This window comes from Antedon bifida, chromosome 5 (assembly GCF_963402885.1).
Source record: "Antedon bifida chromosome 5, ecAntBifi1.1, whole genome shotgun sequence".
NCBI classification, from domain to species: domain Eukaryota; kingdom Metazoa; phylum Echinodermata; class Crinoidea; order Comatulida; family Antedonidae; genus Antedon; species Antedon bifida.
The window spans coordinates 24,054,494-24,078,659 of NC_136230.1; the positions used below are offsets into that span (position 1 = coordinate 24,054,494).

The 24,166-nt window shown below is 33.8% G+C and overlaps 2 protein-coding genes across 5 annotated transcripts; one reads left to right on the forward strand and one right to left on the reverse strand.

Annotated features, from left to right (window-relative positions):
- Positions 1–62: 62 nt before the first annotated feature.
- LOC144841950 (nucleoporin p58/p45-like) lies at positions 63–13,488 on the forward strand. 4 transcript variants are annotated; one of them, XM_078698258.1, is made up of 12 exons: positions 64–222; positions 1,947–2,074; positions 2,211–2,609; positions 2,934–3,036; positions 3,726–3,791; positions 4,213–4,467; positions 4,963–5,081; positions 5,762–5,844; positions 6,412–6,610; positions 7,896–8,234; positions 10,458–10,492; positions 12,013–12,155. In XM_078698258.1, the coding sequence occupies exons 1-11, from the start codon at positions 107–109 to the stop codon at positions 10,472–10,474; spliced, it is 1,824 nt and encodes a 607-aa protein (XP_078554384.1). In that variant the 5' UTR covers positions 64–106; the 3' UTR covers positions 10,475–10,492; positions 12,013–12,155. The 4 variants fall into 4 exon arrangements, with proteins under 4 accessions (XP_078554383.1, XP_078554384.1, XP_078554381.1 ...); XM_078698257.1 differs by lacking the exon at positions 10,458–10,492 and having other exon boundaries at positions 63–222; positions 12,013–13,488; XM_078698255.1 differs by lacking the exons at positions 10,458–10,492; positions 12,013–12,155 and having other exon boundaries at positions 7,896–10,047.
- Positions 13,489–13,531: 43 nt separating this feature from the next.
- Positions 13,532–23,348, reverse strand: LOC144842216 (protein FAM114A2-like). Its single transcript, XM_078698624.1, has 12 exons — positions 23,231–23,348; positions 22,143–22,774; positions 20,938–21,123; positions 20,662–20,783; positions 19,994–20,122; positions 19,774–19,879; positions 19,017–19,175; positions 18,315–18,406; positions 17,711–18,019; positions 16,778–16,923; positions 16,243–16,375; positions 13,532–15,798 (listed from the first exon to the last, which is right to left on the reverse strand). Exons 2-12 carry the CDS (start codon positions 22,762–22,764, stop codon positions 15,712–15,714), a joined length of 2,091 nt encoding a protein of 696 aa, XP_078554750.1. The 5' UTR covers positions 22,765–22,774; positions 23,231–23,348; the 3' UTR covers positions 13,532–15,711.
- Positions 23,349–24,166: the final 818 nt, after the last annotated feature.

Below are 24,166 nucleotides of genomic sequence, written 5' to 3' on the forward strand. Positions count from 1 at the left end.
TATTTTCCGTACGAAATTAATTATATACGAGGATGGCATAAGTGATAGTTCTCTGTTATCAAAAAACAACTACATAATATACCTGCGTCCCGTTACCGTTAAAAAAATGGCGATCTCCGGTGGAACTGCTTTCAATTTCGGCGGTGCTCCAGCTACAACTGCTGCTGGAACAGGTTTATCACTGGGTGGCTCATCATCCGGCTTCGCATTTGGTAGTCAAGGGTATTTAAGTTTGATTATTTTGAATAAATTGTTTTAGGCTAGGCCCTCGCCCTCTCCTCTCTCTGTCTGGCCCTCTCTCTTCTATTCTAGCCTAGCCTACCTTCTAGGCTAGGCCTAGGCCTAGGTAGCTAGTTAGGCCTACTACTTACTAGGCCTAGCCTAGGCCTATCTACAGTAGTACTAGGCCTAGCCTACTACCGGGACGAGAGCCTAGCTAATTCTGGCTTGAGTGACTCCATGTTTAATGTTTACAGTTCTATATGGAGCGCCAAATGAGCAACTATTAGTATTTGTCAATTTTTCAGGCGATCAACTTAATTTAACACAATTTTTTTAATCATTCAGGCAGTAAGTATAAATAACATGTAAAAGCTAGCTAGGGCCAGGCCCTGTCTAAATTAATTTGATTACATTTCGTCTGGAAAATCCTCGCGAGCGAAAGTAAACAAAGATTTCAAACCACGAGTTTGCATTATGCATGATGCTAATTAGGATTGTTTACAACTTGCACGGTTGAGAAGGTGTTTTCACACAGATCGCGAGGAAATTTTATGATTATGCACACAGAGTAGCCAAACAAGCGCGTTGCATTATGAGATATGTTTTGGAACAAAAAAACGTCTGTATTTCAGTTAAATGATTTTTTTTTGACTAATTTTTGGTGAAACTATTATTATGATACTTCAAAATGATCCACTTTTTTTCAAAATCTTTTTTTTAAAATGTTTTTAGAATTAGTCAAAAAGAGACAATACATCTTTAATATAAATTTTTTACGATTTTTTAATTAGCATAGACCTGGTGTCCTGAAATCCCCTGAAAACACTAACCTAGCTAGGCCTATGTTATTTTTATTGGATTGGTTACACTTCCCTGCACAGCATTGTTTGTGATCATAATCAAAGATTCCATTTTATTTTTAAGGCATATGCCGTATCAAAATACTATATACTAATCTATAGGCCTAGCTAGCTACAGTAGTAGTATAGTATGTTACTGCTGATACAGTTACTGTACTGTTTTCAAACAAAGAATACAAATCGACCAAATCACTACTACTAGCCTATGCCATAATTGAGGGGGATATTTTGATGATGTCATTTTATGTCATGCATTTTGAACAATTTGCCCAATTTAAAATTGTGTAAGGGTATTTCAAATTGCGCAAAGATTTTCTGGCATAATTTGTTGAACAATAATTAACACGAAACATGGTAGGTAAAAAGAGGAAGCCACGTATTTACTCATCAGCAATCGATCTAGTTGCATTTACCTCAACACAATGCTTCATTATAACATCGCAGGTTCTCTTAAAGTTTTGTTTTTTTAAGTTAAGTGCCTTTAACATACATGTTTTTTTCCCTCCATAAGATACCTTTATTTTAAGTTTTAAACAATACAATGATGAAATTTGATTTTCATTAGCAGTGATAAGTATATATATATATTAATTAATATAAAACTTGCTTGTTTTTATACTATGACGTTATCCAAATTCCTTCACTTGCACTGATGAAGGGCTAGTGTTGCCCGAAAGATCTGCAAACTTTTCTGGCTGTTTTACTTTATCGTTTCGATTTAGTTTTTCGGTTTTTTTGTTTGTATCTCCATTGAGATCCAGCCACTAATACCCACAGCATTGTCATATTTTCAGTAATTTGCCTTTGGATTTATAAAATATAAAAACTATATGCAAATAAATTAAAATGGTTGGTTTTTTTTAGGGCTGGAAAAACAACTGCTTCTGCTAGTATTGGTGGCGGAGGTGGATTTAACTTTGGTGCTCCTACATCAACCCAAACTCAACCAGCCGCAGCTTCAGGCTTCAAGTTTGGGGCTTCAACAACTGCAGGTTTGATAATAATTTGTTTTTAAAAAGCAAACAACATCATCATCTTCCTACAGTACTGTATACTGTGCAGAACCTTGTTTGAGTATAGTAGTACAAGTGAATAAGTTGTGAAACATTATATTTTTCATCATTTCAGGTACAGCTGCACTAGGCACTGCAGCGGCAACTGGTGGAGGGTTGAAGTTAGGTGGACAGCCATCTGCAGGCCTAAACCTTAGTGTTGGCAAGACAGTTGGACAAGTGGCACCAACACTGAAACTTGGTGGGATTGGAACTCCAGCAGCTTCTACCACTGCCGCTGCCACTACTGCGAACTTAGGTGGCTTTTCATTTGGTGCCAAGACAACTACAAGTGGTTTATCATTAGGAGGGACTAGTAATACCTTAGCCGGCTCTACCGGAGCTGGTCTTACTTTAGGAGGAACGACTGGCATTGGAACAAGTGGTCTTGGTACAAGTGGACTTGGTACAAGTGGATTAGGTGGCTTAGCTGTTGGTGCTAAAAAGGACCTTGGAACTGGTATTGGTCTTGGAGGTACAGTAGGCTGCTTATTAAAATAAAGACATTTATGTATGTATTAATGTGAATAAAGTGATGGGTCAAAGTTGTTTGTTTGAACAAAAAACCAATTATTTTTTGCTTTGAATTACAGTTTTTTTCAGGTAAAATCATTTTTTTTAGATCCAATTTTATTATGTGACATTAAAAAGGCATACTGAATAAAAGAAATTGTAAAATATTTTAGGACCATATATCTTTATATTTTTGCCATTTCCTATTTTACTTATTGTATTTACACGCACTGAGACTGAGAGACTGCTTATATGCACTGTATATAAGAGTGAACTATTATTATAGGTACAAGTGTTGCAAGTACACCAAGCAAAGGTTTAGGTGGTGTAGATCCAGCCTCATTGAAGACTACTACAACAAATACTACAAATGGAACATCTAGCACAAGGTAAAGGAAAGGTTAAACATTTGAAAATTAGGATACCCTTTGTATTTTGAAATTTTTATTGTTTTGCGTTCTTTTTGAGTTAGCTTTTCATACTGAGTATCTCATTACATAATTGTTGTAAAATGGTGTCTGTTACGCATTTGCTAATTCAGAACCAAAATCAAGGCATTCATTGGGTGATAGTTACTTCCTAGTTAGGGATTCCATGCCTGGATCTCTATTTGATTATAATTTATTAGGAAAATCGTCATAAAAAATATGTACATGGTGATAACATAAATTACCGACATTACAAATAAATACATTTATAAAAGATTTCCCGAATAAACCAAAAAGCTTATTAGCTTATTTCCATTGGGATCATTTTATTAATTAATAATATATATTAATTAGTTTATTAGCAAGTTTTCATCAAAGATATTCACTACCTACCTTGACACATGATAAACTCAAAAAAATGTGAAGATGCAAAAATAAAGTTTAAAATAAAGAATAATATGTATTGTTTGAAGGTTTGCATGGCGAAATCAATATGTTGATATAAAGTTTGCGGTACACTACGTATGTGAAAAATTCTTCTCACCCCTGAGGATGATCAGAATATTGTATAATAATTTTTTTTTTTTTTTTTTTTAAATATTATTATTAATTCTAACTGTGTACTGTATGTTTCTTTTCCATTTTTTAAGCAACAGTAAAGCTGTCAAGGAAACATCTTTACCAAAAGAAATTGGTGAAACTGTAAATGGATTTAAGTAAGTTGTTAAGGATATATGGCGACAAGAACTGGGACTATACAATTGATAATCTCTAATCTTTAACATGAATCAAAATATTAGAAAATCTATTCCTAAATGTTAACATACAAAAATCTGCACAGTAGTATGAATATGTTCAACCATGCAAATTTCCTATAGGCATGATTGACAATGTATGGAATATAGTAATTATTAACCAACCAACCATCTTGTTTCCAATCGGCATGGTCAATTAAATTTTGATTAAAGAAGAAATCTAGAGCTGCATGGTGTGCAAGCGTTTGCTTCATGTGTAAATCAAGTTTAGTTATTTTCGCTATATTTATGTTCATCTGCCAATCAAAGTGGTCGCTAATTGGAGGCAATATTTTATGTTTGTACTTTGTTATTCTCAATATTTTTTTCTTCAAATCCATAGGGAGTATGTAAAGAAACAAAAAGCTATACGTGAAGAGATCGCTCGTTTCTCGTCTAAGCCGATGCATAAAGTAAAAGAAGATATGTTAGCATTGCGTCAACTCTTATCCGTTGTGTCTAACAGTTTACAGCGCAACACAATGGCTATTTATAAACTAAAGACTGACTCAGCCTATGAGTTAAAGAATGCAGACATGGCACACAGAACACATGACGTACCACGAGCGTTACAGATGGACCACACTGCGCCAGCAGAGTACGTTTTTTATATTTTTTTTCCTGTTTACCCATATTCTTTAATTTTTGGTTTATTGATTATTGCAGTATAAAACACTGAATTGTCTCAAAAATTCACAAATGGTAGAAATTACTTATATAACACACAAAAATAGATCATTAAAATACAACACAAACAACAACAAAACGTACACTGAAACATACAAGATATATAACTATAAACAGGAGTCACCAAAAAAAGATATCATTTAATGAATCAAAAAATGAATCCGTAATAAATGCTTTGAAACCGCCAAAGAATTATGACACTTTGCACGCACATAACGGCTTCACCATAGTACGGGGTATCGGATCTGAGACCCTAACCCTTGCCAATGTTATGGCTACGTATTACAATTCCACTGTCTAAACCTCTCGGCCACTCACTTGCTAACAACATATTAACTGTTCCACTCATATTTTTAAAAATTCCATTTTGTCAATCCAAAATAATTCATTTTTGTTCTATTCGTAGATATTTTCAGCGACTAATTCAGAACTTTGAGGAGCAGATGCACTGTTGTCACCAGGAGATTGAACAGATTGAAAGTCATCTAATGTCTTTATCAAGACCTGCTAGTTACACACCCCAAGGTTAGTAGGACATTAATATATCAATAGTGTATTCTATCATCATTAAATCAAAATTCATAGATTGAATGTCGCCTAATGTCTTTATCAAGAACTGCTAGTTACACACCCCAAGGTTAGTCGGACACTAACATATCAATAGTGTATTGCATCATCATTAAATCAAACTTCATTTGTTCCAAGACCAGAAAATGCATGGAAAAAACCTTCCTCTCAACAGCACCCAATTCTCTGTACAGTATCTCCATATAGGAATTATATATCCAGTATCGTAGATATTGTCAACTATACAATTGAGTCTAATGGCCGAGCGGTTAATGCAGGGGCTAACTCTCAGGTGGTGGAACAATTTTCTTTGATAAGGACTATAAATTGTAGGTCCAGTGTAAACTTTAAAGGAAACAGTTCATCAACCAAGACAAGTAGGGTGTTAGGGCAGATTACCACCTATCTGATAATTGTAGTAGACAGTGATTAATTTACTATTGGTACTCCTTGCTCAAATCTGCCCAAAGACATATAAAAAATGCCTTTGAAACACATGGTGTACCACAGACCTGAATTTCATGATTTTTTTTGTATACTTTACTATTTTTATTACGTATAATTCAAATAATCTTGACATTCAATCCTTTAAAAAAAAGGTTTATATAATAAAATTTCTAATTTAATTTGCTTTACAGATTTATCGACTGTAATGATCAAAATGAATGAGACATTTATTGCATTGGCTGCGAAACTACAAACTGTACACGAAGCTGTTAAGGTATGCATAGTCCACGTATACACAAAGTATATTAGAATCTTGTTGAGTGTGAATGTACAAAATAAAATCACGTGACATTCTTTTTATTATTATTATACCACACATATGTGTATCCTTTAAAAGTAATGTAATAGTTCTATTAAATGGTACTTTTACAATGTAGATTTTTCTGAAAATGTATAGAATTTTGTGCTGAGCGAGACTATTCAATGTTACATGTTTTAAAACCAATCTGTAGTGTGCATCAACGGTAGTTGAAGAAATGAATATAAGGTTTCAGAGAGAAATCTTAGTGCATTTTGAATGGCCTAAATTCCTCACCTTGTCTTCATCAATTTATTTATTTATTCATTATAACTGGGTAACCTCTTCAGATTTAAGATACTGTCACAGCAGTTAATTAATTGAATGAAAGTTGTTTTGGAACAGTAGGTGTTTGGAAATGAATGTTGTTTATTTGAATATTTTCTTTAATTGATAGCGTGACTGCTCAATTTAACTCTTCTTATTCTTAGAATCACAGGATTAAAATTGAGTCATAAATCACTATATTACTCATTTTTTTAGACCCAGAAAGAGCAATATTTAAACTACAGGCGTGTATACCATGGAGAAACGCAGGACATATTTGAAACTAGACGGAAACAAGCTGATAAACGTGGAAAGATACCGATAGTGCCCAGTGGTCCTGGTCCATTTGATAACATCTCAAACGCCACAGCCATTGCAATGGCCGCTGCTATGCAGTCAGCTCAAAAACCTGCAGGTAAGCATAATTTTTTTAAAATGCTTTAAGGCCAATTTAAACAGATGCAGATCTGGGCCACCTCTAGAGTAGATCCAAGAGCGGATTTTACATTTGGGCTAACTTATGAACTAAACCGTGACCAATGTCTTGAGAAAATGAATCTTCAGGCCGTCATTTGGACGCAAGTGTAAACATGCTGGAGCGGACTCAATTGTAAGTGTAAATGGGGTCATAGAGAGTGTAATCCGCTAATTAAAGTTAAACCAAGGATCCAAAATGCTGATCTTGACATAATTATTGAATGATTCATGAGAGTGTGGTTACCAGAGGTTAGCACATACTCTGGTACTAACTGAATATGTATTATTTCTAGACTTACATTTTTTTCGTGAACAAATACGGATTGAATTGATTGAACACAACATAGGTAAAATTGGTATGCTCTGTAAATTAAGTTATTTTTATACTAAATCGCATTCTTTCCTGATACAATCACTCCTCTTTCTTCCAAATGCTTCATCCAATATTGCTGAAATTTGGTCCGACTAGCCATTTGGAAAATTTACTATTTTAGTTTTGCTACCTTTTCTGGATTGTGTTTATGGAATGGGCTTGATGATGTTTCTATTTATGCAAATGCTTAAAAGGCTAAGAATTTGATTTACATTATGGTACATTCTCTATTTTCCCATTTCTTGGCTGGTTTTTTGTCTACAGGTCTCAATCTTTCCACCCTTTACACTAAACAAATCAATTAGCCTTGGATTAGACTAGATTGCCTCCTTTCGCTTGGTGGTAGCCCGAGTGTTTGATCAACATTAATCAGATTTACAGGCTTTGGAAGTTCTGTGAGGGAAAATATACTTTTTTACAATCTCATTCTTTTTCCAATCACATTATATCAGGTGATATACAGTATCACTAGTCTCTTTCTTCTTTCAAATGCTTTTAAAAATTGCTACTTCTCCCCAACGCTTTTAAACCAGTAGGCCTATTGTGGAAATTTGGTCAGATGTGCCATTGACAATTTTTTCTCTCTTTTCTCTTTTTTTTTCATTTTTTTTCTTTTTTAGTCTATGAATTGTCTCTTAAGACTTCCTGACCATTTATCCTTGGTTTTTCTTCCTGTTTTATGCTTAAACGCTTGAAATGGAGTGGAGTTGTAGCATTTCCAGGATTCAACGCCACTCCCTTGGCAATCTTCCTTAGATAAGAATAGAACGGAGAATGTAATATCATTTTGCAATGTATTATTACTGCATTTATTACTATATTTATAAAATAACTGTTTGACTAATCACAGGTCTTCCAACTGGTGGCTTAGGGTTTGGCTTTGGAACTGGAGCACCTACAGGTACAGCAAATACTGGTTTTGGTACTGGAGGGGGATTATTTGGCAACCAAAATACAGGCCTAGGAACTGGCGGCCTAGCTACAGGAGGAATCAGACCACTTGGAACTCAAACAACCGGTGGTTTCGCAACCAGTTTTGGAACTGCAGCTAAAACTGGATTTGGTAATACCGGTAGCACATTTGGTACAGGTTTCGGTTCCACCACCGGCTTTGGAAAACCAACCGGTACAGGGTTCGGTTCCACCACCGGCTTTGGCAAACCAACCGGTACAACGTTTGGTTCCACAGGTACGTCTTTCGGTACATCTGGTCTCAATCTTGGCACTGGATTGCAGTCTTCTAACAAACCAACTAACCTTTCTCTTGGCGGTAGCCTGAGCGCCGGACCGACGTCCACTGGATTTACAGGCTTTGGAAGTTCTGCGGGTAAAAAACGAGGATTTTAACACATACAGTATGGCTGCCTCGTCTTTTTGTGATGTTTATTGTGTGTTAATGTTTAGTGCATGTCTGTAGATTATTGATATCATGTTTGTATGTGCATCTTAATAAGCACAATGTTATGCACTGTATCTACTTTAAAAAGTGTTGATATGCACTACTATATTCTCAAATATTGTGCTTGTGCTAACAAAATAGTTTTTAAGCATATTAGAGCAAGGGTTGCACATTCGAGCTAGGGAGCTTTTCATTTACGATGACCTTAGATGTACGCATATTTTGTCGTTCATTTTCACAAATACCTAGAATGCGCTAAAACTGTTTCATGGCATCCTTTGAGGGTGAACATCGCATGTACACTATAAATTAACCTGACGTAACAAAGTCGTCGCAAGTGGAAAGCTCTCCACTATTGTTAATATAGATGACTTTCATAAATCATGAAAAAATGATACTGACCCTGGACCATAGAAAACAAAAAAAAATAGAAAATATGAAATGCTCTTGTAAAAGCCAGCCTCAGGGAGGTCTTATTCGAAAAGTTTATTTTAATCATTTATGTGGGAAAAGGGTGTTATTTAGACTGCATGCTTATTGAGTGAAAACTCTATTTAAACATCTTTGCTTCATTCAAAAAAATCCTCAAATTACTTTTCTGGCCTGTAATACATTCTTCTGTCTTGTCTCAATGGGTTTATAAATTAATGTCATACTTTCAGATAACACGTTTATTTTATTGTTAATTATCCTGTTTTCTAAATTACCAACATTTATTTATCTTTGTCAATAATACCAAAAAGAAAATAATAATTCTTTTATAAAACATCATTTGTATTTAATAGTTTAATCTTGCTATTTATCAATTTTATTTTCTGTTTTGCATTTATGGTCTTTATTGTAGATAATGCATTTCATTCTCTTAATATAATACTTACAGTAATTTAGTGTTCATTTTGAAAATCATTAACACTGTATTCATTTTGCATTGAAAATATAGCAATTACATATCACATGTGACATAGAGAGAGCACACAGTGAGTTTATCGTATCTACAGTATTTGTGACTACTACTAAATATTACACTCTTGCAAAATACAAGTTAATCATTAAGAATTACGTAAAAAATATTAGATAAAGTAAAGTATTTAATGAAAATGGGCATAATTATTCTTGTCTTGTTTAAACCATATGTATGCCAAATTTTAATAAAATTGTATGCATTTGATACTATAACCGATGTAGTTGACACTTTCAAAATCAAACACCATTGAGTTGGCGTTTTAGAGTGTATTGGTACCTTAATAAAGCCTGTTTTCCACTAGACTAAATTAATTCATGCAATCCAGTGCTTTCACAAAGAATCAGAAGGATTGTGAAGATTGAAATATGAATTCACATGCACATAATCTGAAATTTTTAATTTGCGCAAATAGACTTGCCTCTAGTGGAAAACGGACATTTTGATTTTGGAGTAGTTGTATTTTGAAAACTATTTTGTACCCACTAACACTGTCACTTGGCATGTTTGTAAAACAAATAAATAAATGCATCCATCATTTCTATTGTTTTGAATTGTTCTCATTTCTGTGACATTGTACGCTTTTTATTATTGTGTCTAATTGGTGATGTCTGATGAATAAATTAATATTTGTGTATTAAATGTGATAATCATGTGTGTTTATGAATATTCATTTATAATAACTGTGGTCCAATCACAGACGTTTTCATGCATCAGTGATTTGTCACCCGCACTTAAATTTTGCAAGAATGTAGAAACAAATTTTCCAGACACTTTTTTTTATAAAATTTTAGCAAACAAGTTTTCCTATACACTTGTCCTGTTGCAATGTTTTGTTCAATATTTATACAATTTTCAACGGGGAAATTATTAATTTAACTTTTCAATCACTGTGTGGGGTTGGTGTGTGTGCCCGTATGTATAAATATATATATATATATATTTTTTAAATGCTGTGTTTATTAGCAGTATTGCTGGACAAACATTGTGTGATTTATTTATGTTAATATGAATCGATGTCAAGTGCGTTTTCTTCTACTCCGTTTTTTTAGCAACCTTCCAGTTTTAGAGACTTTAACTCCAAAATGTAAGTTGCAGATGATGTGATTCAAAATTTAAAACTATAAATAGTTAATTAACTTTTATTTTCAAATTTAGCTAACAACAAAAATATAGATATTATAATTATGTTTAAACAATAGTATTAATATTGATAAGACTGAGTGTGATTTTTAAAATAATGAATGAAAGATTTTGAATGCTTGTATGATATCTAAATAGTATTTAATTGTTTACAATTGATCTTTTGATTTTACATTAATTGCGAGAATGAATTTGATGTTGAACAAAATAATACTTCCTTTTATTGTGACGACTATAAACTATTTTTTTAAATCTGAACTGATTTTATATTATAACTAAACTTAGCATGTTCGCATGTAAAATTATGTTATGAAGTAACAAGATTTTAACTCATCACCGTGACAAGTTGGTTCGATATAGACATCTCTTCTACTTTACTATTAATGTAGTAGCAAACTACTACTAAATACTACAGGTGCATGTGCACGAAATTTGTGATGTCATGGGTGGCGGGAAGGCGGATATTCTTAACCTAACACCAGGTCTCAAACATTTTCTGTGTGTATTTGGCCAGCTGTAATAATTATACAGTATGTTAAGATGACGGATAAACATCACACCAAACCACCACCCTCTTTGCCAACACCAGTCCTTCCGCAACACCAATCCTTCCCATACACTATCCCTATCCCCACCCCTATACATGCAACTGAATACTATACTGCTGTTTATGCTATTAATTATTTCTACTCCTATTACTATATCATAAATAATCATATTTAGTAAATATGAAATATATTATATACTATTGAGGGAAACAACTTTTTGGAATGAGAAAAGGTATAGAGCGATTGACATAGTCAAGTAGACTTTTGTGTACTAAATGCCATGGGTTTATGTTTGAGCCACCCTGAGCTACTTACTGTATTTTGTAGACTCAACTATTACTGCTAATGCTTGGTTTCAACTAGACGCAACTCAAGGACGTAAGCTGCAATGCAAGCGAATTGACCAATCACAAGCGACGGTTGGACTAAACCATCGCTTGTGATTGGTCATTCCCTTGCATTGTGGATTACGTCCTTGCGTTACGTCCTAGTGGGAACCAAGCTTTAGAACCAGTTACCTTATGGGTACACAGCGCATTGAGAGCTTGCTTATTATTATTAATAAACATTTGCTGATGTTCATATTTACGCCACCGGAAACGCCATTAAAATTTATAACTGCTATCTAAAATTGAACACCACTTATATGAAATTCTTATGTATATTATGCAATACTAATTTAAGGGAAAACAAATTACAAAATTCTATAGATGGAAAATGAAAGAATTACTTGACAAAACAAATATGATTTTCTGGTGAACCTCATGGCTTTTAATAAAGAAATGTTCCATTGTCGTCTTGCCCATTCTCATATTCAAACACCATAGTTAAGTAATCATAAAACAGTTTATATACGAGTCTGCCTATTTTGTTTTTGTTTTTACCTCTGAACAATTACTGTATTTCATTTACTTAGGTGTTGGTGCACTGCCTACAGCTGGACTCAACTTAGTAAGTGGTTTTGCTGGCCCAAACATTGGCAACCCACATTTGGTACTTCAAACTCCACCTATCGGGAGTAATAATAAGAGAGGGAAAACTAAATGAGAAAAGTAAGGCGAAAACTGTCAGGTGGGAAATGACTGCCAAGAGATTCCAGGACCAAGAAAGAAATATTATAGAAAAAATGAAAGAAGAAAGAAAATAATAATTTAAAAAAAATGTGCTTATGGAAGTTTCTTCACTAGCTATGTGTATTTTATATGGAAACTTTTCTATTAGATATTATGTATTTCACATGGAAGTTTCTCCACTGCCAGCCATGTATTTCACATTGAATTTTCTCCACTACCAATCATGCATTTCACATGGAAGTTTCTCCACTAAATACCAGCCATGTATTTAACATGGAAGTTTCTCTTCTATACCAGCCATGTATTTCACATGGAAGTTTCTTCACTACAAGCCATGTATTTCACATGGAATTTTCTCCACTATACCAGCCATGTATTTCACATGGAAGTTTCTTCACTACAAACTATGTATTCCACATAGACGTTTCTTCACTACCAACAATGTATTCCATATGGAAGTTTCTCTACTATACCAGCCATGTATTTCACATGGAAGCTTCTCCACTACCAACCATGTATTTCACATGGAAGCTCCTCCACTATACCAACCAGACATGTATTTCACATGGAAGTTTCTCCACTACCAACCATGTGTTTCACATGGAAGGTCCTACACTATACCAACCAGACATGTATTTCACATGGAAGTTTCTTCACTATACAAACCATGTATTCCACATAGAGGTTTCTTCACTACCACCAATGTATTTCATATAGAAGGTTCTTCACTATACCAGCCATGTATTTCACATGGAAGCTTCGCCACTACCAACCATGTATTTCACATGGAAGCTCCTCCATTAAACCAACCAGACATGTATAGTATTTCATATGGAAGTTCCTTCACTACCAACAATGTATTCCATATGGAAGTTTCTCCACTATACCAGCCATGTATTTCACATGGAAGCTTCTCCACTACCAACTATGTATTTCACATGGAAGCTCCTCCACTATACCAACCAGACATGTATTTCATATGAAAGTTTCTCCACTACCAAGAATGCATTCCATATGGAAGTTTTACCACTAGCTACCAAGCATGGTGGTATACTGAAGGTTAGAGGGAACACAAATAGTGTATACTTTAATGTTGTGTTTTCAAATGGACATTCTATGATATAGATAAAAAATATAGTAAAGGTTTATCATAATAAAATGAGCTAGTTGTTGTATTTAGGCATGTAAAATAAATTGTCTGCATTGCAACTGACTTTTTAGAGTTATCACTGTGCACATATAAACAAATAATTTTGGATCATCGAAATTCACTGACAAGGTTTCCAATATTTTCCAAAGTGGGGGTTTCAGAAATCCATTGAGACGAGGCCTTGAACAAAATTACCTAAACCACAATTTACATAACTGAATCATTTATTCCTGATAAACTGAAATAATTTACATGCATAAAATTATATTGTATATATGTATATTATAATGTTCCTGTAATATATTTATCTCTAAAAAATAACATAAATAAATATACCATTACCAATAATGAAATGTTTAGAACTTGAATGTAGAAAATATTTACATGAGTTGAAAGAAATTATTCAATAAGGCAGAGCCATGTTAAATAGCTCACGCTTTCAATGAATGCAAATATTCTCTCCATTCAGCAACTACAAAACATTAGTTGATTTATGACACACACCTACCACTAAAGGAAATGAACACACCCCCTTGCATCTTTAATTGGATGTCAAAGGCTAGGACACGGAAAAATGTCAGTGCTTTTAGATTTAGAATGCAGAGCACAGACATTAAGGACAGGTTTTTGGTCGCATTATTCATAGGAATGTTGCTTGCCACATTTTTTTTACCAAAAGCTGATCATTATGGGTGTCTAGAAAACTAAGACCTAAGATATCTTATATAGATATATTTTTTTAATGGTGGGTTGAACCATTATATAAGGGGTAATGTATTTGTAATACAATTTTAGGGGACAGAATCAGATTAATCTATTACCACTAAAGGGTTTATTTCTATTGTGTGATGAGATTTTCAGTACAAATTTCAGATCATTAGTACATATTATTCAATGGGACATGTTCCAAAATCAACCAATCAAATGTCAAGGATATACTAGGTATGTAAAATAAACACTAGTACATGTACACAAACATCAAATGTAGTACAGTAATGGTTTAACAACTTTTTACAACATTTGTGTTCTGATGTGTTTAATAAAAGCATTTACATTAAAATAATAAAAGAAAAATGTTTTAAATAACATTTATTAAACATGGGGCGAAACCAGAAGGATAGCAATTAGGTCACCCACTCCCCCTTTGACAGCTAAATTGATATAATGATGAAACTACTTTATGATATCTATTTATATTTGACAGATTATTAATATTATTGTGTTAGAGCTCACCTGCTTGATTGCCCTTGGATTAAAGAATTAATATTTAACATTAATACCAGTCAAATGATTGTCCAAAAAAATCAACACTCTAAAGAAAATGTTGTTAATGTATAAGCGGATTTTGAAAATAATAATAATCAACAATTAATTCTGGTAATCTTATAAAAAATATTTTATAATAATCTTAATTACAGAATAATAGTTTTTGGCCAAAAAGAAGTTTGGTCTTTAGTTGTCTTTCTTACAGTTTCAGTAGTCCTTTTTAAATTTAATAATCTATTTCTTATATATGCCTAAATATTTAAAAAAGTGTTTGATCCCAAAGCCAGCCTCTGGCACATGACAGGTTCATTTCGGTGTCTACTTATTTATGTATATTATGCTTCTTAGTAAGTTCATCATTTTGCTGCAATATACTTAAGTAAAGTTAAGTTTTTTTAATTCATTTCAATGTAAAGCACTTTGCCCTTAAGTTAAAATGCGCTTTATAACATTCTGTTTGCATTTGTAGTCTACAAAGCCAATTTGTCTATGATGAGGTATATTTATTGTTTTTATTAGGGACCTTTTGATTTGCGACAACCAAACAATGTCATGTTAATTCATTATGTGCATGCGCCCATATCGGATTTTGTGCTCCTCACCTCGACATAGTTTAGTTTTAATGGTTTCTAGGTCCAGACAACGACCAAAAACACATCAATTGGTCTGACCTAGGTTTGTCACTGGTCTTTGCAGATCAAAATTTCCCTATTATCAACCTGCTTTATATTTTCTCTTCTAATTCTTCTTTTAATTGTTCTCTAATATGTTTTTTTTTTTTCCATCTCAAACTATATTTTTTTGTTTGTTTTTTTATATATTTATGCAAATTGCCAAGGATAACCATAAGCAAATTCATTCACTATCCTTCTTAAAGGTAGCAATCCTGTTCACAAGACAAACATATACACAAGATACTCAACATAAGTCTTGATTACAAGTCTTTGGGAGTGGAGTTGTAATTTGAAAAAATCCTGACATATGACAGGATTTGAACCCAGGACCCTTGGATTGGTAGCCAAGCACCATAACCACCAAGCCAAAACTCCATTTTGTTTGTCCTTTTGCCTTCATTGGTTTAAATCAATGATTGTACCATTTCTTTTCCTTAAAGATTCCATTCACTTCATTGCTCATGCTCAATAGCAACAACTTGTAAGACAGGAAGAAGGAGTTGAAAGGCATCCTGGATGTATGACATGCTGTTTGATCCCTGCAAAATTATTCCACAACATTTACTTGCTATACACCTTTCTGTCTACATTTTATTTATTTGAACATTTTCTAGCTGTTTTACTTTTAAAGGATTTTGGGAAAGGATATATGTTGCATATAGCCTGTACATACATTAATACCCAGGTTCTTTAAAGCATATAGATACATTACAGTAGAACACTCCTTTGGGACACCCATATTACTGGGACATAATTTCTCCCAACAAACCCCTATTCAGAGGACACCCCTTATTATTGTATATATATATATATATTTTTAATAATTGAATATGAAATTCTATAACATACAGCTGTGGGAGAACAGTAGTTTACTACTGAACAGGCTCCCCAGTATAAAGAATAAAGAATTAAAAATAAATAATTTGTGGTATCCTTAAAATGTCCCTTTAATAGGGGTTCTGCTGTATTGCAATTGATCTTACCTCTAAATATGAATTTGTAATAAGAGGGTTGACATCTTCTTCTTTAACGTCCATGATATCTGCAGCAATAGTAAGCTGCTCACAGAAGTGTGACGTTAAGCTGCTTACCTCACAACACAGTACACTGGTCAATCTAAGGTTAAGCAAAATGAATGATTACAATTTTGGTAGCAACATGTTATGATTATTAGCCGATCTAAACAAGCAGGGTGTCCTCATTTTTAAATATTTAGGAGAATTGAATTGCTTGTGTGTTTTATACTGTACATACTGAATTGAACCTATTAAGCAATGTTTATCAATAAAATGTGTTTGAAAATAAAACAAAAAAAACAGAAGTGAACAAAAGAGAAGAACTCCAAACTAGAAACAAGCAGTCAAAGTGACGGTAAATATAGCCCTAGCTAGCATAACTCATTACAATTTCTTTGTGGAAAAACAAACCACCTGTAAAAAAATCCTGGATAATTTAATTTGTCTGAAAGCACAATTTTCTATCTATATAATTAGGCATGCAGTATTTTGATAAACGTACTTAGACAGGCTAGCTGCTCTCTGAATAGGATTCTTGGAGTGTTCTTTAGCTTGCTGTAACAACATCAATTCAGCAGCTTTATGGAATTGTTCTATACACCTAGATGTTAATTCTGCTAATGTTTGTATTGTTTTCACATGTATCTCCTGTAAAATACAACAATCATTAAAACTATGTTGAGGTAAACAAATCTTAAAAGTGTTACCAAGAGTAGAAAAAGTGCATAGGATGGATACATTTTCTACAGAGTAGAATGAAAGGAAAGAGAAGGCTGTGGCTAGGCTGGAGGATGAAATGGGGGACATCAAGATATTTTGGAAATTAGACAGACCGAAAATCACATATAATGGAGACTGGACCCAATATATCAATTCTATAAATAGATTTAAGCAACAATTGTGATCTTCAGTATTTTTACTTGGAAAAATTCTATTTTGCCAAGTATAGGAATTGCTTTGTTTATCTTTTTGATGATATTATACCTTTTTATATCTTTCATATGTGTTTTTTCTGTATTTAATGTTTTTATAGATATTTTAATTGATTGAACAAGGAGCAGAGTCTCACATTTTATATTTTACATTATTAATAAAGTTTATCTATATCTATGTCTAAAAGCACAAAAAACCTAAAGTGTTTCACAGGATTAACAAAGACTAAAGCTCTACTAAACTAAAGTTTGACAAAAAGAGTGTGATGTGCCCAAATATGGTAATGATATGCTTAAATAGGGCTACCAGTGATATGACGTCATGTCCATGGGGCCATATGGGCACATCACATTTTTTTGTCACATAAAGTTTGATAGTGTAAACAGAGCCTTACAATTGCCAATTGATCTGTATTGTTTTATGTACAATTTTTTTTAAATTCTTTAAAACACAGTTTTGTTCTTTATTCTATCTCTCTTGACATTAAATATTGAATACAAACCTTTGGAACAAGGTATTCTTTTAGTTTTATTGTTTCTTCTGTTTCTTTGTCATCATCTTTACTTATATCTATATCCTTAACATCACCAACTTCTAAAACTGTTTTATCCTCATCTTTTTTGTCATCACTACTGGTGCTATCCTCCTTGCTATCTTTGCTATCATCTGCTAAATCTTCCATTTTATCATCCTTGTTTTCTTCCTCATTACTCTGAATTTCATTCTCCTCTTTTTCTTTAAGTTTTGTTTCCTTCTTGGCTTCTAGCTCCTGTTTACATCTTCCTAACCAGTCATGTGCTTCTCGCTGAACCTAAATATCAAAGAATTAGAATATTTAGTCACTAAACAACATTAACAAATTGAATAAACTATTTATTTGGAATTTTGATGTTACCTACAGTTTGTTGTTTAGTACATCTTAAAATACTCTTTTTTTTCAAATATTTTAGTGGCTTTGAGTTTTTTATTTGTAAAAATGTTTAAATTTTACATTTTTGACAAAGTATATCTGTGTCTATGTCTATATTGAATGCGAAACAGGACCAGACAGAAACCAAACTACTACTGTCGAATAAAACCCCAGATGGTCTGAGGTTCATACTTACTCTTTTGAGCTTATCAGGAGTGGCAGCTACGCTAAGAGTAAACAGGTGTTCTGTGATCGTATCTACAAACTTGCCTGTCTCATAATCTTCCTCTAAATAAGGTAAATCGAAACAATAAGTAATGATTTTACTATATTTAATCCAAGGACCAGCAGCAAGTGTTTTCATAAGACCATATATTGTGCAAGATAAATGTATGTGCAGTATTATGTCTAGTGACGTTAAACATCCTGCAGTATCATGTCTTCTGATGGCAACATTCATCCCATATGGGATACTGTAGTATAATGAGAGATCATTTAAAGGGTTAGGTTAGTTAACATTCAGGAGTTGGATGCTATGTTACAGGCCCGTTGCTGTTTAACATCGCTAGACGCAATACCGTACAAGAATTGGCTGAAATAGTGTGATGTCTTATTATATCAAAGGTCAGATTTTGTGTCTCCCATCTTTGTTCCATGTCACCATTAATTATCCTTTACTTTCATAATCGCAGTTTAAGTCCCTCCTCTGTAATTTTAACAATAAACTGAATATTGCATTTATATTTATTCATTGAAGGCCATTGTGTATTTATGGAACAACATGGATGCCATTGTTAAACAAGGCCATTGTGTATTTATGGAACAACATGGATGCCATTGTTAAACAAGGCCATTGTGTATTTATGGAACAACATGCATGCCATTGTTAACAATCTACCTTCAACATCCATGTCCTGCAACTCAAAGGCATCTTTTATTTCAATCATTTGAGTTTTCAGATTGTCGAGTTGGTCCCCTGTAACGGTTGACATGACAGAATGCACTTTTCCTTCACTCTGATTGGACAGAATTTCCAATGCTTCGAGGTGGGCAAGACCTTAAAAATAAAAAAAAGCAAGGTATCACTTAGATCACTGGAGATGCAAATCGTTTACAGTTAGATTGCAACCTGAGGAACCAGATTGGGTGCAACCACAATGCAGGCCCTACACAATCCCTTCTGATTTTTAATATTTTAATTAACCGGGGTAACCCCCTACTCGTCTTGAAGGATGTACTATGAGCTATGTGTACACTGGACCTACGGTATATAGTCCTATCCGAGAAGACTCGTTCTACCACCAGAACCATGGAGCGAGTGAGCCTCGAACCCTTGCCGATGTTATGGCTACGGAATTATGGTTCCAATGTCTTAGCCGCTCGGCCACTCTTACACATGCTAGCCTTCTGCTATTGGGATTTTCAGTGGAATAGGAAGTGTCATAGGACTGACAGCCAAACAGCATGGCACTAGATTAACTTACAACACCAATTGATCATCATGATTGCAAAGTGGAGTGTTACATATGAATTTGCTTATAGCCATAGCATAATGTTGTTCGGTGATCATCCGAAAAGATCTGATATTCTAATCTCTTGTGGAATTAACTAGTGTTCAATGTGTTATTAATACAGTAGTAAATATTGCCCGATACCTTGATATTTATCAAAAAGAATTCCAAAATGAGCTCTGTTTCTTTCTTCATCTTCCACCTCTTTCAATGCTGCTTGCCCTGCCACTTCAGCTGCCTCTTTCAAGGTCTAAAGAAAAATAACAATTTATATAAGATTTAGTCAATCGACATCCTTGGACAAATGTAATATTGTCTAAAAGAATGGCCTCGCCATCGGGTCTTCATTTCCTGCAGAACTTACCTGTGATAAAGTTGGCCCAGTGCTTTTGGTAAAATAGTATCTTTTCTTTCTTAATCCTGGATCCCCATCTTGTATGACATCCATTGTCTTCTTGCCAATCAACTCCAAGGCGCCTAGACCACCAGAAACCTGACAAACAAATGCAGCAGTACAGAATATTAGGCAGTTTGGACAAAGAAGTAAACAATGTTTACTTGGCCTAGATAGGCCTAGGCCCTACATCCTACATACACAGCCCTCAAACGGAGTGGTAAGCACCTTTTTTATAGCAATATGATTTGATCTTGCCCAAAATGATTGTGAACGTACTAAATACAATTGGCGGACTATTTTATTACCTTCATTACATGGTCCATCTGAGTTGGGTGGGGCTTGGTCCGGGAACATGATTTTAGGCAGGAAAATAAAAAGTTTTTGGAACGCTGTCTTAGAAAACCATAAAATTAGACATAAGGTCGTATACATTATTTTAGGAAGCTTGACCCTCTCATCAGCAACAACTTCCCATAAACAGAAGGGTCGCACTATTTTCACAGCTAAAATGATGACATTATGCACTACATTTTGATATATTTGACAGACTATTAATACTATCTTTTATGTCAGGACTTCCCTGTTTTAACAAACATCTGGATCCACCCCTGTCGGAGGTAGTATAATTGACTTACTGTCTTTCCAACAACACCAGAGAGTGCAGAAGCACCATATGAAAACAGACTATAACCAGAAGAACTTGTCTCCTCGGTGACTTCCGTCGCAGCTTCAACTTCTATGGCATTGACATCTTCTACTGTAAGTAAAAAATATTCTCTATTATTGCAAAACATTATCCAGCATGCATCCTGGTTTGATTATTTCTCCCCTTCTCCACATCCACCTTACAAAAAATGTTAGCAAAAAATTAAATCTAACTTGAATCCAACATCTGAGAGAATTCTGTTTACCTTTTTCTTCATCTTTATCTATTCCTCCCTCAATCGTTTCTACTTCTTTCTGATCATTAGTTGAACTTTTGTTTTCATTGAGCTCATTTGATTGAGTCTCTTCGGTCTCTTCTCGAGCAATGTCTTCAGGCTGGGGAACACCCAGAGATGATTCTACAGATTGGATTGCAGATGATAGCCCATGGCCTGCAATGTAAAAAAAGTATATTGCAGGGGTACAAGTAGAAACCTATTAAAGGAGACACCTACATGTCTCCTGAATATGATTTGACAGTGCCATTAATAATGGCTTTCATATGCTTATGGTAGTTAATAAACTTGAAAACGTCAATCATAAATAAATAATTCAATCTAATATTGAATTGAAAAATTGATTTTTTTTTAGATTCACTCTGATGCATATTTATTTCATCCTTTACAAAAAATTGTGCAAAATACGGTAGATTACATAAACAATTGTTTTTCCTATTGTTAGGCCCACCAGTCTTTCTTCAGACACAATAGTTTTCATTTTCTATGCCAGATAGAAGAGAGACTCCTTGTCATTATTATCATTGATATATATTAAAGCCCCCTTCCCTACGTTTTTTAGATGTAATTTAAGATCACAAACTATATTTAATGTAAAAATAATACTATATGGTCCTATTGCGATAACTTTTTTCGTCTTTAAACGGTTAAAAATGTGAAAAATAAGTCGATTCTAATAATTATAGCGGCCCGCTATTAATCCCAAAATGCATTGCGCGCGGATTGATATTTTTGTTTTTCACCTGTAATTCGCCCACTTTTCGATCGATCGTGAGGGCCAAAACAAATGGAAGACTCCTAACTTTTCAGCGAAAATACCGGGTTTTCCCCAATTTGTATCAACGGAGTCTGGCAAAAATAGAAAGACAATTAATGCAGCAACTATACAACGTCAGGCTAGGTATATAGCTAGCGTACGATGTTCGTACGTTACCGATGTTTACCAGCTAGGCCTACAAAACTAAGCCTAGCTAGGCTAGGCCTAAGACCGTCCACAAGAGGTCGATCGCCGCGAGCTACTTAGGTAGTGCATTGTTTCTCACTTTTTATCATAATTTACCATAAAACGTACATTTAAGACAAGGAATGACATGGTTTAATGTTTTTAAAGTGATATATATGTATTATTTTCAAAAAAACGTCCAAAATTGCAGGGAAGGGGTCTTTAAACTTACCAAGCCCTGACACAGTAGTTGTCGCTGATGAAATGATTGACTTTCCCCATCCTCCCCATCCCCAACCCCCAGAACTTTTAACACTCTTCTCTGACAATCTATCAAGCGGGTTGTGTATATTGGGCCTTTGTGCATCACCTCCAGCAGGGTCAGAATCTGGAGGACTATCTTCAGCCTGCCTACCGATCACTTGTTCTCCTGGTGGATCCGATACATCATCCACCTTACTCTCATTTTCTGATATATTCTCCTCTGTACTCTGTTCTTCGGTGGTTAATGATAGTTCCGCTGAAGTGAGTTGTGTCTTACTTTTAGTTCTGAAATCCTCATCCACATTTTCACTTGCACAATCATTTTGTGTATCAACTTTTGATTCATCTACTTTATTTTCATCTATTTCTATTGATTTTTCTGTTCTATTATCTTCAAAATTCACATTTAAATTTACATTTGAAGTTGTTTCTGTTTCTTCACTTTTTAAATCCGTTATTTCTGAATTTTCTTTTTCTTTTGTTGTAACATTTGTTTGTTTTTGGTCACTTTTATCCGATTTTTTTAAAACTTCCTCTTCTTCACCTTCATCAGCACTTTGGAATTCTACATCACTATCGCTTTCGGCCATTGTTTAACCTCTAAATTAAAATAAAACAAAGATAAAATATATTTATCAATTAATTTATTTGAAGTATCTCGTTAAAAACAAGAATACAATGATAAACATACAATTAATAATTGTAAAAGAATTATAAATATTGGGTGGGTTGGGGAAAAATGTAATTTAGGTCTAGCTTTTAGTCAAAATATACAACAGACATGGGATGGGATTTGATCAACTAACAGCAAATACTAACCATAGCATTGCCCTTCTTATTAGGTCTAGGCCTAGCCTAAGCTATTAGGGTCGTATTGTAGTAGGCCGGAGAGAAGGACGATTCCACATGTAACAGACCTGAAATCTGGCCATGCATGGCCGGCTGCTGTGTGCAAAACCCGACGACAACAAAACAGATAAGCCTACCAAATATGGGTTTAATTTCTACATATTTAAAAGAAATGTCGTTTAATTTATTACAGACAGTAGCACTAACCTTTAATATTACTAAACGACAGTATATTATAAGTACCGAACAACCAGCAGACAGGAACACGTAAGAAATGTACACGTGTATTTTTTGCAAAAGAACACAAACTTCGCACGGCATAAACATTGACAATTATGATTGACGTGAATAAAACTTGAATTACTAAACATTGATTGGTCGATTCAAAGTGGGCGGGAACATCTTTTTTTCCCAGCGCTTTCTGTCGACAACAGATTATAATTAGAAGATAAACGTAGAAAACTAATTAATTAATTTTTTTTATTAAATTAAATTAATTTTATGAGTGACCAACTCGCCGACTCACGATATGAACAAAGAGACGATCGCAGGACTCTGTTGAGTGAGACCAGAGACAAGTCATATAATATTGATATTATTAATATTATATTAATATTAACACCTGATACAGTGATAGCATTTATCCTTATCTGTACATATTTTACAGTTCTGTGTATTTTACTTTGTGTTTTAACATTTTACTGATTTTACTCTATTTTTCTTAAAACTAATTTCAAATTTTTCGTTGATGAACTATTTGACAATAAAGTTATCTTGTATTATCACCCGGTACCCAAAAGATGAAAAGAAATAAGAAGATGAATAAGAATATAATCAGATTAAACTTTAAATAAACAAACGTTGTAGTTTTTTTTCATATAGATTTTTTTTAAAGACAAAATAAACGGTTTTATCAGGAAAATAATTTGTTATTTACTAATTGTTGATATTTCCTGTCACCCTTTGGTTCTTACAGTTTTGTTAATTGTACTCATTTGTTCTTGAGAATGGTTCCATGATGGTCGATCTTTTTGTCATTAAATTTTTTTAAGACATTAAAATGGCCTAAATTTAAAAAAAATCATGTGCACGTACTGCTCCCAATAAACTGAAATATAAAATAAAATAATTCTACAAATTCCA